At 34.1% G+C, this 19,095-nt stretch overlaps 1 protein-coding gene across 7 annotated transcripts in view; it reads right to left on the bottom strand.

Moving 5' to 3' along the window:
* GPHN (gephyrin) overlaps positions 1 to 19,095 on the bottom strand; it is a 593,666-nt gene that overhangs the window by 76,039 nt on the left and 498,532 nt on the right. For all 7 annotated transcript variants that reach the window (XM_077767144.1, XM_077767143.1, XM_077767142.1 and 4 more), the window contains 2 exons: positions 10,770 to 10,862; positions 1,488 to 1,543 (listed from right to left, as the gene is read on the bottom strand). In XM_077767144.1, the coding sequence (XP_077623270.1) occupies positions 1,488 to 1,543; positions 10,770 to 10,862 (149 nt within the window). The remainder of the gene's footprint in view (positions 1 to 1,487; positions 1,544 to 10,769; positions 10,863 to 19,095) is intronic.

Consider the following 19,095-nt stretch of genomic DNA (forward strand, 5'->3'; position numbering starts at 1 on the left):
AATCACTATAGTGCCAGGCTTGGCTTCAGAGATCTGTATGCAGTTCTCAATGCTTGAATGTAGGGATGAGGAGGCTAGCATCACCACCACTGGTACCATCTTTCTCCTATATACTTTCTCAATTCCTCCCTATTTTCAGTATATATGGGAGTACATAATAAGCCAAGGAAGAAAAGGTATGGGACATATCTTTTGTCCAAGCTGCAACATTCATTCATTCATTCATTTCCTCCTTTATTTTTATGTAATCCTTATGAGTGCTTGGTAATAGTAGAGGAAAAAAGTACATTGGTCTTCTGGTTCTATTTAATAAGGTAGGAACTCTTTTAACCAACCTCCAAAACTCACTAGATTAACATATGCTCTCTATTTCCTCTTAAACATAATGGTGCTTACAGCACTATTTAAGTTTGAAGCTGTTAGACTCTTGTATAATTGTAAACTACTGCTTTACAGTTCAGATGAGTTTCTTCCTAAACTTGTTTGTGCCGATAGTTGCTACTGGATTATGTAGTTTAATTAAATATGTAAATCAATGCAATATGAGTGTGAAAAGAGTTTTTTCCTATAAAAATTCAAGTTAAACCTTTGTTAAAACTCAATTAAAAATTTTTGCTTAAAAACAACTGTCAGATTAGGTGTGGGTGAAGTGGCAGTAAAAAAACTGCAAAAATATAATAAAAACCAAAAAGGATTCTATACTTAGATAATTTGCAAATGTCCTTGAATTTTTTCCATTTTAAAGACCCAAACTGGAAATCACATATAATACTTTTGGGTGTTATTTATGTACGAAAGACCAGATAGAAATTCAAATAGCAGATATTTATTAAAAGAAAAGCCTTGGCTTTCCATCAAATTACTGACAAGTAAATGTTCATTTATTTTAGTTAAATTCATGTTTATTTAAAAATATACAATCATTTCCCACTTATTTCCAATTAAATGGCCAATTACTAGTCACAGAAGCATTATATAAGAGGACTTCTATTGTACTTCATTATGACCCATTAGTGCTTCCTTTTCTTAAAAGAAATACATGTATACCTGTTCACTGGCTAGCTCCCTAATGAGAAAAACTAATTTAAATGATCAGCTAGAGAGGTTAAATAATTTGTTGCTTCTAATTTTCTCTGTTTGTAATACAAGTTGGAGAAAACTCTAAGAAGACCACCTAGAAACTGTAGCTCTATTAACAACGTTGATGTTTTTACAGGAAGAATAATCCAATCACAGGACTGGAAAATGTTTGTGGGGCATGTCTGTGAGATATACCAATGATACCATGCCATATATTAATGGGTGCAGATTCTTTCAGTTAAAAAGTAATTCTTTTGTCTCTTTCTCACGGGAACCATCCTTTAATCTCTTTGATAACCTATCTAATCCACTGCTAAGATTTCCATTACAAGATGATAGATTAAAATTCAATGCTAAAAGTCCATAAAACTGAAATCTTTAGGGTCTTTCAGGCCTATGAATCTCACCTGTTCACCAGCTTGGGATTCTCCAATGATGAAACGATCTCCTGGGCCATCGGCAGCTGTGAGGTAAACAGAACCAAGAACAAACATCAAAATGGTCCTATAGCAAGGAATAAGGATCTAGTGTTGGATTCTAAAATTTGACTCAAATGATGAGATAAGGCTTCAGGAAAGTATAATACTTTTCTGATCTCCTAGACCAGATAATAGCTTTGTTACTACTGGTTTGATCTTTGGTATCCACCACTCACAAGTACCAGTAGAAGTGATCCTAATCGTGCCCTTTCTTGACATCATTGGAGTTGGTCATTCTGTTGCTCCATAATGCCCATATTTGTGTTTTTTGAATAAAACTATTCCTTCTAGCCTGTCCTCCTAAATAAATACCACTGTTTCTATAGGTACGTATGTATGATATATGTGTACACTATCATGGATATATCAATCTATACATATATATTACTATTTACATTCATATTTCACCATTTTCTATAAATTTTAAACTATTTCATACTATTTTCTTATTTATCACTCAGTTACTTTATAGTAACTCAGCCAAGTAGAAAGAACATATATTCTTTTTTTATCTGACATTTGAAGGAAATGAGTCACAGAACGAAGGGACTTAGGTTGAACAAGGTTTGGTTAGTGGCAGAGCCAGGACTAAAACACAGTCCCTTAATTCCCAATATAGTATTTTTTTAAAGTTTATTTATTTATTTTGAGAGAGACAGAGAGAGAGGGACAGAGGGAGGGAACACACATGGGAGGGGCAGAGAGAGTAAGAGGGTGAGAGAAAATCCCAAGCCCCATCTGCTCTGTCAGCATGGGGCCTGATGCGGGGCTGGAACTCATGAACCATGAGATCATGACCTGAGCTGAAACCAAGAGTCAGATGCTTTACTGACTGGATCACCCAGGCACCCTGTGTGTGTGTGTGTGTGTGTGTGTGTGTATACATATATATATATATATTTTTTTTTAATAATGGGCCAAAATGCTATTTCTAAATCATAATATATAAGCAGTTCTGCATTACATTTGCTGACACATACACAGAAAAGTTAACACTTTCTATATGAATATTTTAATTATATTTGCAATCATGCTGATAATAAAAAGTATTTCTTTTAAAAAGGACATATGAAATTCACTTTTTTTATGTGACTACAAAGTGGTATTTTTCTAAAGGCTTATATATAATACTGTTTATAACGAGTCACTTTTTTTTGCATGGATTTGGTTAACCTGTTGTAGAGAGGAACAAAAATTAACATTTTCTTAAAGTACTAGATGTTGTATCTTGTGCTTTATAGACATTATCTTAGTTAATAAACTCTTAGGTTTCTTGTGTTTTTTAGAATCCTATTATATTTTCAGTGTTCATTTGAAAAACAAGAATAGCTTTCCTGCAATGCAATTCTTATGCTGCTTTTGTGTTTAAATTTTTTTAAATGAACAATTTAAAATAGACATAAAATCACTGTTTACAAAATTACCAACATTTTAGCAATCTTATTTCATCTATTCTCTCCATTTATTTATACAGTATGTTAAGTGAATTTTGATTTTCTTATTGAAGAAAATTAAGTCAATTATCTTTCAGAATTCCACACTAACTACATCTCAAGGGTGAATAAATTTATTTTAAAGTTATTTTTCTACTAGAGATATTCTCAGGTTGCCACCTAGCATAAGCAACCTAGATATTTTCTCTTTTTCCTTCTTGCACAAGGGGAAGTTAGTTGTGTTTTAGAGTAAAGCATAGCTGCATCTAAATCCTAGTTCTGCCCATTATTAGCCTCAGGACTTTGAGCAAATTATTAAGCCTTTCTCTAAACTTCAGTTTTCTTGTTGAAAAAATTGGAATAATCATACTTTAAAAATAATGTCTTTTAAAGCGGTTTATTCCTTTCATTCATTCACTGAATTTCTACTGAGTATATTCTAGGCCTTAAGTGTCATATTAGGTGGTGGGACAGAGTGGAGTAAAACCAGATATGGTTTCTATTCTAATACAATGCCAATTTACGGCAACGTTCAAATAAAATGTGGAGGGCGGGCTGTAATATAAACTTGTAAATAATTTTTTTGGTGTTTTCATTTATTTTTGAGACAGAGGGAAAGCACAAGATTGAGAGGGGCAGAGAGAGAGGGAGACAGGAACTGAAGCAGGCTCCGCGCTGAGAGCAGAGAACCGATGTGGCTTGAACTCACAGGCCCGTGAGATCATGACCTGAGCTGGAGTCAGACGCTTAGCTGACAGGGGCATCTGGGTGGCATTTGCAAATATTTTTAAAAATGAGAATGAATAGCAATATATTTCATCACACATGGTAAGGATGAATCATATTGTTTCATGAACCTTATATTTGTTTATATATGTGCATATGTACATTTATATGTATGTATGTTATATACATGTGTATAATGTATTTAGTGTGTGTCTTTCTATGGGTATAGTTAAAGCCACAGATGTAATGGAGGAGGCAGATAAGGTAGGTAGGCAGAAAGGGTGTGTGTGTGGCAGGGGGAGAAAAATGAGCGGAAATGCTCCATCTAAAGACCTTCACCTGTGTGCCAAGGCCTCTGGTTCATACCCTCCTTAGATCTTACACTCTAGCCACTTTCAATTTCTAGAACTGTAGCTCCCTGAGAGTACTAAGATGATTCATATTTTAGCTCCATTATTATATGCTATTTCCATTGCTTGGAGTATCCTTTTTCTTTCTGTGCTTTCTAATTAAAGGCTTCTTAGCCTTTAAGACTCAGCTCAAGTGTCCCTTCTCTATGAAATCATATTTGACTCCTCTTCCTTTAAGAATCAGCTACATTTTCTTTTGTTTCCCCAGGGTATTCCCTAAATTATTCTAATTTATGGCTTCCTAATTTTTTGCAGTTATTTGCTTATTTTTCCAGGGGAATCCCTAGCAGTTGCTGCATAATAGGTATTCAATAAATTTTCAATATATGAAGTATTAAAATGTTTAATAAATGAAAGAGTATGGCTTATAAAAATCTTTTTAGAAAGATGCATGCATAAATGAATAAATAAATAATATTTTTTGACACAAAATGCTGTATTTTGGGGGCACCTGGGTGGCTCAGTTGGCACATGCACTCTCTCTTTCTCTCTCAAAAAAATAATCCAAATGCTTTATTTTGAATGCCTTCCATTTTCTGCTGTTCCATGTATATAGTTCTCAAATGTAAGTCAATTTTCACCATCTATTAAGAATGTTTATGACAATAAACTATATTAAAAAAATGGAAACCAACTTGACAATAAACTATAATTAAAAAAAAGAATGTTTAGAAAGACTGCTCTGGTTAATTTTATACAATAACTTAGATCATGTTGCTATTCTGTCTAGCATAGTGCCTAGCTTATCATTGATTTTCAATAAATATTTGTTAAAAGAATAAAGAAATGAATTTGGCATTTCCATAAAACTTAGGGGGGAAGTTTGTAAACTGATTTGTACACATTAGAATAATGTTTTTGAAATTTTCTTGAATATTTTCATAAATGTGCATACTTTATTTCTTCACTGAGATTATGAGCTTCTTTAAAAAAAATTTTTAATGCTATTTATTTTTGAGAGAGAGAGCCAGAGCATGAGCAAGGGAGGGGCAGAGAGAGAGGGAGACACAGAATCTGAAGTAGGCTCCAGGCTTCGACCTGTCAGCACAAAGCCTGATACGGGGCTTGAACTCATGAACTGTGAGATTATGACCTGAGCTGATGTTGGATGCTTAACCCACTGAGCCACCCAGGTGCCCCCCTTTTATTAAATTTTTTTTTTCTAATGTTGAGATTATCTAATAGATGGGGATAATTTTCTTTATTTCTTTTTGAAACCCTCTGCTCTTCAACTTTCTTCCTGTCTCCTGTTCTCCACATGTGCAAATACACCTACATTCAAAATTCCTTAGATCAATGTTATACACAAATACTCCAAATAAATGTCACTGAATAATGAGTGGTTGGAGATCATTTGGGCAAGCCTGCAATAGAGTGTCAAGAAGACCAACAACTGAAAGAGTCCTTAAATGATTCTAAGCAGCAGGGAAGGTGCACTGACTGCAGAGAATATGTGCTCACTTAAACTTTGTTCTTCACTTTGCCCTGAAAATTTCTATCTGGGAAACATGTGTCTATATTGCTAGCTAAAGATGGCTCAGTCAAACTACATTATAGAAGGTTCTTGGTGGCAAGAGAGAAGTTGCTTTTATTATTTCCTTTATAACAGTGCTTCTCAACCCTTAAAGTATGTACAAATCACCTGCAGATCTTGTTAAAATATGGTTTCTGATTTAGTAGGTCTGGGATAAGGCTTGAGGTTCTACATTTCTAACAAGCTGATGTGGATGGTGCTGGTTCCTGAACTACCTTTTTTGAGGAGCAGGGCACTCTAAGATTGAACTGGATATAGACAAATTCAGACTTAAAGAAAACGTAAGGAATAAAAATTAGTGAAGTACAACAGAAATCCTGATTTTACATTATCATGAAGACTCACTATTTCTTATAAAAACAAAAATAATGATCTATCTAACTTGCTGATATTTATTTTAAAAGATCTATTAAAGAGACAGGTAAAAAAGTTACCATTTTTCAAGATGAATTCTATAGGCTTAGGTGGGAAGGGGCAGAAGTGGAGGTATGATGGCATGTGATCCTAAAGCTTGTAACTAAATAAGGAAGCAAGCCACAATATGCCATTAGTAAAGATGCATGGATTCCAAGGATTTCTGTAGAGGCTTAGAACTCTGTCCTCTACATTCAGACATTCCTGTTAGTATGTTATTTTTCTTTTTTGTAACTGTAGAATTTAATTTGAAGGAAGTGATAAAAGCAATAGAAATCAGATCATAACAGCAAATGCATTCTACAACTGATTCATAATGCTTCAATGCTAGCCCCTGAAGTTGCTCCCACCCTTACCTTCCTTTTTAATGCCCAGAAAACACTTTTAGTCTTCTTCACCTGTTTGTATGAAGATTTCTGAAGATATCATTTAAAAATGGATACCATTGGATAACTATTCATTGTGGCAATGTATAGAATATGATCTTCCCGAATCATTTGCTATAGAACTATCCTTCATTTCCATTTTCTAACCATATGTGAACTCTCTTTAAGGCTCTTGAAACACTTTATAGCTATTCATTTATTTTCAATAATAAAGAGTTTCAACATTTCCATGTTAGGGCTGAATAAACTGAGGCTATAGAGACAGCATAGCTTCAGAAGTCCTAGGAAATATCTTTGACAGAAGAATAAGGCAGAGGGACTAAGAATTTGATTGTGGAACCACACTAAGACTGAATGATAGGTAACAGGATAAAGCATTTATATGTATACTAACATTAAGAAAGTATTGGGGGGCAAGGGAAGGTGACAAGACTAGCACAGCAAGATTAATACTTGCTGCAATTATACTGAAGTATTAAATCAGGTGGGTTGTTTGGAATTTTAAATCTGTGGCTTTTTCTTAGGAAAAGCAGGAAGTTAAGAATAGGACAAGTGAGTGAGAAAGCATTTTATATTCTTTACCGTCATCTTCCTAGAGAAAAACTCTCATTCATTGTTAATACTGGGAAAAGAGATATTATATCATTAAACATAGTATTTTAAGCTTTTTGGAACTGACTAAAATTAATTAATCCAAATATCTCTCTGCTCACTTGAGTAATACTCCCACATCATAAGGCTCTCTTCTTTATCCAGAGTGATGTATAATAGAAAGCAGTAAGTTATTAAATGGGAAACCAACTGTGGCCAGAGATTTAGATGGAAGAAATAGAAACCTTAGAACATGGTTTTCATGAAACAACAAGATTAGCTCTAAATCTAAAAGGTTATACTGAATATTCATATGCATTTTAACCCACAGGAAGTACAAAAAGTGTTAATGGTGGCCAGTGAGTGAGATAAAGGGTAATTTTAAAATGTTCTTTTTAATTTTCTGTACTTTTCATAAGCATGTATTTCAATCAGGATGTAAAAAAGAAAAAAAAAAACTTTCAAATTTACTTTACCCAAATGGCAAAAATTTTTCATATCCTTCCAGAATTGTTTGTTATACATGGTTCTTAAAATAATTAGTGGCTTGTTCTTTCTTTTGCCTTTTTCTAAATCATCCCTGTAAAACAAGTTCTGAAGGGATAAGCCTATTGAGGAGAAAATTTTCAAGAAAGCTGAACTTGGTATTCTAAGGTACTTCTGCCTTCATGAACATCTACAAGGAAACTGAAAAGACAGGCATCTGCATCTCTACAGGAAGGCAGAAATTCATCAAGATGATTCACTTAATTAGTGTGAAGAGAGAAATAGCTCTTCAAAAATACGAATAAAAAATACCATATTGATCCTAATTGGTAACATGTTACTTTCATTTTCTTTTCTCTGCTTTTATCTTTCAAATTCACTCCATCTTTGGGAGAGGTCGATTGTTAAGGCTTGAGCCTGGCACCTTCCCCAGCTGTAGGCACCCAAAATAAATCTCTCCCTTTCTCTTTAACAACAACAACAACAACAACAACAACAACTACTACTACTACTACCACCACCACCACCACCACCACCACCACCACTCCTCCTCCTCACTCCATCCTGAATGCAGTTTTAGGTTTATCAGGTTACATATCTTCCTATTATATTATTATCCCTTGATTCCTGCCATCTTTAAACTCTGTTTCTTTTTTAAAAGAAGCTGTTCCTATTTCTTGTTTGCTTAAGTCATTTTTTACTGTCTTGATTTTCAACCCACATACCTTAAAGCAAGTGATCCTCCAACTGGTTTGGAGTTTTATGCCACATGTTTCTGAAGGATACTGGCTAATGCTTAGTGATCCAGAGCAAGTTAGCAACCTCTTTACACCTACAGGGTTAGCAATGCCCACAGGTGCCACTGGTTATTACTGGAAGGCCTACGGCAAAGGCAGAGGAGAAGAAAAAAGGGAGAATAAAGGGAGTAGGGAGACAGGAATGGGAGTCAAGGAAGACAGGGGTAGAGAGAAGAAGGTACACGAAGTAGAGCGGCTCTCTAGAGCCACGACAATAGCCTCAAGGACATTCTTGTGGGGAGTGTTCTAACACAGAAAAGCCTGGGCCCATGCCTCTTTGTTCACTGATGGCTTCGGCTGCCTTAATTATGATGTTGGTATATATACATATACATAGACACATCAAACACTCCTACTTTGAGGCTTAACCTTATCAACAGTGGTTATCTGTTATGTATGTATTAAGTCTCTGTATCTTAGAGATAGTTAAACTAGCAACACTTCATGGGAAAGAAAGAATATGAATCACCTACATAATAGTTTGTTGAACCTTTTATATTGTGAGGTGTTATTATAGATGGTTTTCATATGTGTGTGTGTGTGTGTGTGTGTTTGTCCGCGTGCGCACGTGCATACGAAGTAACTAAAAACACCACCACTTTAAAACAAAAGAATAAATTAAGATATCGAATGGTAATTTTACATAAAATTTCTTTGGTAGATTCTATAGTAGCAGAAAGGCTCTTTTAGGCTCATGTGGGCTAATCACTCTTTTTGGCAACTAAAAAACTAAGAGCAATAGTTTCTTTTTATTGAGCTGTTGCTAACTCATATAAAAATCACAGAACAACATTCTGTTTGAGAATAATTCTGCCTCAAATAATTTATTTTCTCACTTTCTGTGTTATATTATCAAGAATGTGAAAAATAGACTTTCTTATCCCTTTGGTATTTCATCTGCTATAGTTGTTTGTTCTACTCTGGAAGTAAGAATTCTTTGTCATTTTACAGTAATCCTCTATATGGCTATCGATCATAAGTTCAAAACAGAAATGACATTTTAGTTGGAGAATAAGAAACAAGAAGAGCCAATGGGGCTATCAGAAGACTGAACTAATTTTCTTTCTGGACAACATTCATTATAATAAGCACAGTAGAAGGAATATATTTGGAAGAAAAAAAATCCTAAGAGCTGCTGGGGATTTGTTATTCATGTTCTCAGAAACACTCTACTTTAGTGGGATCAAGCTGAATGAGGTAAGTGCAAGATAGTATTCCTGAGAAGGAATACACTAGTAGGAATTATCTCTCCACCACTTTATTTATGTAGAATATGAGAATAATTCAGATAAATGTTATCTTTCTTTCCAGAGATGATCTAAGGAAATGTGTTTATAATAATGATAGTGATAATAATAGTTACCATTATCAAACATTTAAAAAACAATTATTGTGTGCTTGTTTTTGGTGGCAGATACTTTACTAAGGCTTTCTAAAGTCTCATTTAATTCTCACAACAACTTGTTGGGGTAAGAATTATTATAATTATCATCAGTGAGAAAACTGAAGCTCAAAAAGTTGAATTTGCTCAAAGTTACATAGATAGAACCCAGAGAACTCTGACTTCGCTTAATCATTTGCTATATTGCCTCCAACACAAAATGATACTGCTAAGAGACACTGATGGAACATGGGGGAGGTTAATGAATATATTTAATTATAAAAGAGAAGGAAATGTTTTTAATGGCCAGATAGAGTAAAAGCAGCAACAAACAAGTAAGAGACTCCATCAAGGACCATTAAAAAGGAACTTGTCTTCTTAACAGCTCTAATAAACTGGGAAATGTTTTTAGACATTTCTTCAATGATATCAGCCTTGACTAATAACCAATTATAGTTTCTAAGTAATTCACTTGCATTTTCATTTTGGATTCTTAGATTAGACTTTAAGCAGGCTATTCCTATTTAGTATTTTGCTTTTAACCTTTATGCAATCTCAGGCAATTCCAAAGGTATAAATTGCTGGTACTATGTAAGGTTTCAGAGTGGTGAAATCTGGCTCTTCTAGGGAATTAGAGGTTTCCTTTGTGCTTGCTTTTTATGAAGCCCTTATTGATGTCTGAGTTTAAAGCAGAAGAAAAGACCACCCTACATTATCCTTCTGCTGGGAATCCACTCTTCTTTCCTGGACCACATAGTTTTCAACTAGAAAACATCTGGACAACTTCCAGACCAAGACTGTCTGCTACCAGTATGTGTAGAGGTCAGAAGAATACGTTATAGTATAGTGTTTTGATCAATCTCTACATATTTGTCAACAAGCATTTTCAAGTAACTATAATACTTTCACTGAAAAGTTTTAATCCAGATTGTTATCTGTGAATAAAATTATTTTGATAACCAAGGGGGAAACAAATGTAAAAGGCTGAGTAAAAAATCTGAAGGAAAAAAATACAGCGTGAGTATGATACTCAAAAACCCCAAAATATTTACCTCGGACAGCATAGCCATCTTTTACTGATGCTGGAAAGGGGGGTAGGTTGTCTTTTGCATATACATCTTGAGCAAGAACTCGTCCCATTCCATCTGAAAAAAGAGAATATAAAAAAAAAATATGGATGTTGAGAGCAATGGGTTAAACAGGCAGTCATAAACAAGATGGGTATGTGTGCCTGTGTGACCAGCCTTGTATATGGACTCAGTCAGACCTCCTGATTTCTATCCCAAGAAGCTGGAGACAGAAGGAAGAGATGTAAGCTAGTGTCTGAAATGAAAGATTAGATTCAGTCTATTAATAGTTATGCTTGCAGAGATTATCTGAATATGAGCAGATACACAGGCATCAAAGATGTGTTCAGTTTGATGTGTCATTAGTCCTTTAACTACCCAAAGATTATTTTCTTTAAAAAGCCAATTCTTATTTTTAGTTTCTTTTTTTTCTTAAATAGTTTATTGTCAAGTTGGTTTCCATATAACACCCAGTGCTCATCCCAACAGGTGCCCTCCCCCATGCCCATCACCCCCCTTCTCCTCTCCCCCACCCCCATCAGCTCTCAGTTTGTTCTCAGCATTCAAGAGTCTCTCATGGTTTGGCTCTCTCCTCTCCCCAACTATTTTTCCCCTTCTCCTCCCCGATGGTCCTCCGTTAAGTTCCTCCTAAACCACCTATATGTGCAAACATATGGTATCTGTCCTTCTCTGCCTGACTTATATCACTCAGCATAACACCCTCAAGTTCCATCCATGCTGCTACAAATGGCCATAAAAAGCCAATTCTTAAACTTTTTTTTATTCATTTACCCAGTAATTTCACTTCTAGAAATCTATCCTAGAAAGGAAGCAGATAAATCATGTTTATTTCACTTGCTTATATTAGTAAGGAAATAAATAAAAAGGTAAATAATACAGAAATTTAAATACACAATGACCTATCCTTATGATAAAATATTATGCAGGCTAAAGTAATATCTATGAAGAATATTCACTGACCAGGAAAATTTTTGTGACGTATGTTTAAAACACATGCAGAACTATACATTCAATATATAATCTTAACTCTGTCAACATAGATGTGTACATGTCAACAGAAAAAGATGAGAAGGGCATATGTGAAAATGTAATACATTTGTTATTTTAGTATGTTAGAATTATGTATTATTTTTATTCCCTTTGCGATACTTTTCTGAAAATTTACAAGTTTTCTACAATGATAATATGCTGTTTTAACATTAAGCAAGTTTTTCTTTTTCTTAAGAAACGTAAAGAAAAGATAGCCTTTGATTTTGGGGACAAGCCTGTCCCCAGAGACTGTAAGGACTTCATTTACAGAGATGTTTGTATAATTTAGAAAACTCCATTGTTTCCAGAGCTGAATGGGTATCTTTGCTTGTTTTTTGTTTTTGGCATTGTCCTTCTTAGCCACCTATGGCCTCTGATTTCCAGAACCCAGGACCTAGAAGTTAAGTACAGAGAGATTTTTAATTTTGTATTCTGATCCATAGTGACAGTGATATTAACTTCCCTTTTAGGGAGGTAATAAATGAATTGGAAGGGAGAACTTCTTAGCAATTTCTAGCTTCAGATATTCCTAGAAGGTTGTAGCTATTCTGGACCTATCCTGAATCTATGGACCTATATTTGGTAAGAGCAGAGAAGTGGTGAAACCAGAGAGTCTAGTTTGTATTCACTTCTACACTATTAACTACCAAATGAACCTGATGGTGAGCCCCATGGCATCTGACAGGATCACAATAAACTTCCTGGGGTGGCTCCTTGCCTGGAACTAATCTGGCCTGGGGTAGTTCATGAAAATGTAAGTTATATACCAGCTTGAATCCTAAGAGAATGACTTTGCTGGGATTATGAATAGCTCAATAAAAGTAATGGTTAATATTCAAAGATAGCACAAGGAGATTAAGAAGTATAAACTTCCAGTTACAAGAAACCGGTTTTCCTGGGTCTCCAGCTTGCAGAAGGCATATATTGAGACTTCTCAGCATCCATAATCATATGAGCCAATTCATCATAATAAATCTCTAGATAGCTCTATATGTCTCCTATTAGTTCTGTTTCTCTGGAGAGCCCTAACTAATACAAATGGAATAGAACAGAGAGGCCAGAAATAAACTTTTGGTCAAATACCTTCAGTAAGGGTCAAATGATCTTTAATGGGGAAAGGACAGTGTTTTTCAACAAATGATGCTGGTGTTGGGAAAACTAGATATCCACCTGCAAAAGAATGAAATTGGACCCTTATCTTCCACCATATGTAAAAACTAACTCAAAATGGTTTAAAGAATTACATATAAGACCTAAAACTATATCACTCTTAGAAGAAAAGATAGAGGAAAAGCTTTATGACATTGGACGTGGCAATGATTTTTTTTATAATGGTGATGAATAGATAAAATGTTTTATTTTTTTCAAACAATTTCTGACTTTATACTGAAAAATTTCTCCCAATAATGTAAATGGACCTCACATTTAAAAAAAGTTTTTATTTAAATTCCAGTTAGTTAACATACAGTGTTAATATTAGTTTCAAGTGTACCATAGTGATTCAACACTTCCATACATCACCTGGTGCTCATCACAAGTACATCTTTTTCACCATTTTTATTTATTTATTATTTTTAAATTAAAAACGTTTTTTAATTTTTTAATTTTTTTTTNAAAGTCAGACACTTAACCGACTGAGCCACCCAGGCGCCCCCTCACCATTTTTTAAAAATTTCATTTTTTATAATTATTTTAATGTTTATTTTTGAGATAGAGACACACAGAGTGTGAGTGGGGGAGGGGCAGAGAGAGAGAGGGAGACACNCTTGGGAATGATTTCTTGAGTATGACATCAAACACACAGGCAACTAAACCAAACATAGATAAATGGGGTTACATCAAACTTAAACCTTTTGTGCGTCATTACTGGGTATTTACCCCCCAAAATACAAAAACTATTTCCAAGGGATACATGCACCCATGTGTGTATTGCAGCATTATTTACAATAGCCAAATTATGGAAGTAGCCCACATGTCCACTGAATGATGAATGGATAAAGAAGATACGTATATATTCCATTATGTGTGTGTGTGTATATAAATTCCATGTATAATATTCCATATATGGAATTTATTTATTTATTCCAGCAATAAAAAGAATGGGACCTTGCCAGTTTCAACAACTTGGATGGAGCTAGAGAGTGTAATGCTAAGTGAAATAAGACAGTTGGAAAAAGACAAATAACATGTGATTTCACTCATATGTGGAATTTAAACCACAAAACAAATGAACAAAGGAAAAAAAAGAGACAAACCAAGAAACAGATTCTTAACTTGAAAATATTAAGTAGAAGAACCCAGTTAACAAAAGACCACATTATATGATAGAGAACAAACTGAAGGTTACCAGAGGGGAGGTAGGTGGGAGGGATGGGTGAAATAGGTGATGGGGATTAAAGAGTACACTTACCATGATAAGCACTGTGTAATGCATGGAAGTTTTGATCACTATATTGTATACCTGAAACTAATATAATACTCTATGTTAACTAAACTGGACTTAAAATAAAAAACTTAAAAAAAGATTATATTAGAAAAAAACTTCTGTGCATTAAAGGACACAATCAACAGAGTGAAAAGGATGGGAGAATATATTTTCAAATCTGATAAATGGCTAATGTCCTGAATATATAAAGAACTCCTATAACTCAACAACAAAAAGATCAAGTAACCAGTTAAAAATGGGCAAAATACTTGAACGGATGTACAAGATGTACTCAAAAATGATATACAGTCAGCAAGCATATGAAAAGATGCTCAATGTCACTAATCATCAGAGAAATGCAAATCAAAACCAGAATGAGATATCACCTCATACCCATTAGGATGGCTACTAAAAAAAAACAAACCCAAAATAACAAGTGTTGATGAGAATGTGGAGAAATTAGAACCCTTGTACACTCTTGGTAGGATTGTAAAATAGTGCAACCACCATGGAAAACCGTAAGAATGTTTCTCAAAAAATTAAAAATAGAACTACTATATGATCCATCAATCCTCCTTCTGAGAATGTATCTAAAATAATTTAAAGCAGGGTCTTAAAGAGATATTTTCACACCCATATTCAGAGTAGCAATATTCATAATAGTCAAGAGGTAGAAGCAGCCCAAATGTCCATCAATGGAAGAATCCATAAGCAAAATGTGTATATGTTTGTACACTGTGACATGATACAACGTGAACTGACCTTGAAGACATTATGCAAAGTAAATCAGCCACAAAAAGACAACTACGTTATTCCACTTATATGCGGTATCTAAAGTAGTCAAATTCTTAGAAACAGAAAGTAGAATGTGGTTACCAGGAGCTGAGATGAGGGGGGAAAGTGGAGTTATTTAATGGGTATACAGGCTTAGGTATCTAGTATGAAAAAGTTCTGGAGACATGTTTCACAATAGTGTGAATGTACCTAATGCCACAGAATTATACAATTCAAAATGGTTAAGGTGGTAAATTTAATGTTAATGTTTTTTAGTATAATTAAAAAAAGGAATGAAGTACTGATACATACTACAACATGGATAGATCTTGAAAATATTAAGTAGAAGAACCCAGTTACAAAAGACCATATATTATATGATCCCATTATATAAAATGTTCAGAATAGGTAAATCTATAGTAGAAAGTAGACAAGTAGTTGCTTAGGGCTGGATGGGGTTGATGAGGAGATAGGAGGAAGCTAACGAGGATGGGGATTCTTTTTGACTTGACGAAAATGTTCTAAAATTGACTGTGGTGATGGTTGTACATATCTAGGAATATACTAAAAACCCTTGAACTGTACACTTGAAGTAGGTGAGTTTTATAACATATGAATTATATTTCAATAAAGGACAAGGATAATATATGTTTTTAAAAGTATTTATCTCATTTCAACATGTTGCTATATTTAGAAGAGCCAAGAAAAGTCATTATTTGTAGCACATATACACCATCTGGTCTTTATAGACCTTCAAAAATGATAGAAAGAAAAATAAAATATTTCAGCTGGAAAGAAAAAATTGCTTTATATTTAGTTAAGGTAAAAATAACATATAATTAACCATCTTTTTATTTTGGGCTCATGCAAAATATAGGGGTTACTATCTTTAATTTAGGTAAATTTGATCTCTACCGGAATAGTTCTGATTTTGGAGTTGGTATCAAGTTAACAACAGAAATGAAATTTCTTCAAAGAGAAAAAACATTAATTACCTCAAGTTTTTGTCTAAAAGCCTAAGGCAAGGGAAAGGATTGAGGGAAAAATATGCAGTTGATTGAAAAATGGTTCAGACTATCAGTTGGCAGAAGATACTAGAGAACAGAAGGAATATATATCAGATACACCTCTCGGGTAAAAAAGACACTCTATCATATCTCTCAGTAGCATTCAGGACTAAACAATGGATAGCTCTTTCAAGCAGTCAATATTAGACTTCATTCACTGTCTCACCAGACGATCTATTTGGGAACTTAAAGAGTATATAGCAGTGCTGCAAATCACATGGGACATTCTTACATACACTTAGCTACATGTTAAATCATCCCTTTTCTTTGCCCATAGGTGGAGCCCAAGTATTAATGTTGAATAAACTTTGGTCTTGTGATGTTAGAAAAGGAGTCTTAGCCTTCAAACCTGAATTGGAACCAGGAAGAAGTAACTTCTCAAGTAGGTATTATGACTGTTTTATCATTTGGTAAAGAAACAACAGTGAGCAGCTGAAGCTGTGTAAAATATATGATTTCAGGAAGACATGAGCAAAATGCTTTTTTCCCATTCTCTCCAGTCCAATGAGAGCTCCATTTATAATAAGCAAAACAGTTTCCCCCATATATAATTAATATAACTAATATGTTTTCTTAGGAATATTTGCTGGTGGGAGTTTACAGCCTTCACAATCTGCAGTGAGCATTTCAGTTGTAGAAAGTTAGGCAGTGTGCCAAGAAGTTATGGTCCTGTATTCAGAATCTGAGGACATAATATTCATTTGTTCTATCATTCCCCACACACAGTATTCTTTAAGTTCTATATAATAAAGAACATACAAAATTTGCTAAAGATGAAGATGATAACAAATGCATATTTCTAGATTCTGTGGAGATCAAAAATCTTAAACGTAGTGCTGTATAACACTGGGGACCCTTGTCCATATATACAATTAAGTCATCAAGAGGTTGATAAGAAGAAAGGAGTGGAAAAGATTAGTTGATGATTTACACTGTTTTGTGTAATATGCTTAGTTATAAGGTGATAGACTTTTTATGTAGTCAGCAAGATACTTATATACAGGTCAGTTTCCCAAATGATAGTAGTCATTAACAAATTCTCTACTCTTTGGAGTGCTAGCTTTTTTACACTGGGATGACTGGCATAAAAAGTATCTTCAGAAAGAGTCTATACAGATTTAAACAGTTGACAATGGACATATATAGAAGGAAATCAAAAACAGAGAGCTATTTATAAAGTTGAATATGATTCGTAAGCATTGAATCCAAATGTATTGTCTAAATGGTATAAGTAAATTACTTAACTTGTTTGGATGGACATTTATTCTGGCCCAGATAATATTCTTTTTTCTTTCTTTCTTTCTTTTTTTTTTTGGTGTCTAAAGTAAGATGATAGGATACCCAAATGGCTTTTGGATAGGAGTGAAAAGCATCTTAATTTCTCAAAGTCACTTATCAAAATGATTTCACAGCTGTAAAGTTCACTGTGTAGTTAGTTCTAAGAAGGCTTTGGAGAAAGTCAAGGGGAAACTCTGGTCCAGGAAATTGATTCCTTGTCTTCACTTTGGCTAACTAAGATACTATCAGTTGTATAGGAAGAATGTGGGAGACAACACAAGGCTGAAAAGCAAATATACTATCTAAGACTTCCTCTTATAAACATGGATAGAAGTCAATTTGCTGTTGATTATAAATTCCTCAAAAGTTTACTTAAGTTTGTTGTGACAGCACTGATACTGCAACATTTAAAAACCACCATCCCATCCAATCTAGTGAGAGGCTACTGAAGGATACTTTTGACTTAATGGCTAACCATTGTGTTCGCCAAAACAGTTGAGGAGGCAGGCTTGATAACCATATGCTTACTCAGGCCAAATGACTATTAGTAGGAACAATATCTTTTATTTATTTAGTTTTAAAACTTTATTTAAATCCAAGTTAGTTAACATATAGTGTAATAATGGTTTCAGGAGTAGAATTCAGTGATTCATCACTTACAGATAACACCCAGTGCTTATCTCAACAAGTGCCCTCCTTAATGCCCATCGCCCCTTTCCCCCTCCACCCAACACCCCTCTAGCAACCTTCAGATTTTCCTCTGTATTTAAGAGTCACTATGGTTTGCCTCCCTCTCTGTTTTTGTCTTATTTTTATTGGTAGGAACCATATTAGTTAAGGCTAGGGATTAAGAGAAAAGGTGAAGCATACGCAGATTTGAGTTGTTACAGCATTAAAAAAAAACCTTAAAATGGAGTAAAGCATATGTACAGAAAGCTTCATGATTATTTAACAGACACTAAATATTTAACATGGTGGATCCCCTCAAGCCTATCCCAATATAATTTATTATCCATTTATTCATTGCATATTTTAAAGATTAGACAACATTTTGGTACACTGTAGATCTCAATTATGCATTACAGTCTTCATTTATGTGAAAGTTTCATATGTATAAACTGAAAAAGAGTGAAGGATTGAGAGGTGAATATCCCTATGATGAAAGCAAGTACATTAATTACTTTCTAGTTACTCCAGAAGTCATGGTTATGGAATAATACAATAAAAATCCCTATGCTTTAAAAATATATACCTGGTTCAAAGTGACATTATGTTGTGTATTTGTATTTTTCCATCTAGGATGCTCATTACCTGCCAAAGCAATGAATAGGGCAAGCATTATGTTATGATTCTTATGTCATAAAATAAAAATAAGTTTTGTGCAAAGTTATAGAATTTGGAATAAATTACCAGAAATGATTTAGCAATAAAAAAAAGATGCAATGCAACCGGTAATAAATTAATTCTTAAGTTGTGCTGTGGTTTCATGATATCTATTTTATTGCTGAGTACCATAACCCACATCTGTGTTACATATATTCAATTCTATATATAAAATAGTTAAGTTTTAAAAGTAATAACTGTGTAACTGTAAAAAGCATTTAACTTAAATGCTTTTTTAGGGGAAGTACTTTTAAAAAATATCTAAAATGTTCTTAAGGTCACAGGAAATGTTTCCAATGAGAGTAAGTGCTCACTTCTTTTAGTACTTAATGAT

Source organism: Crocuta crocuta, unplaced genomic scaffold (genome assembly GCF_008692635.1).
Source record: "Crocuta crocuta isolate KB4526 unplaced genomic scaffold, BGI_CrCroc_1.0 scaffold55, whole genome shotgun sequence".
NCBI lineage: Eukaryota > Metazoa > Chordata > Mammalia > Carnivora > Hyaenidae > Crocuta > Crocuta crocuta.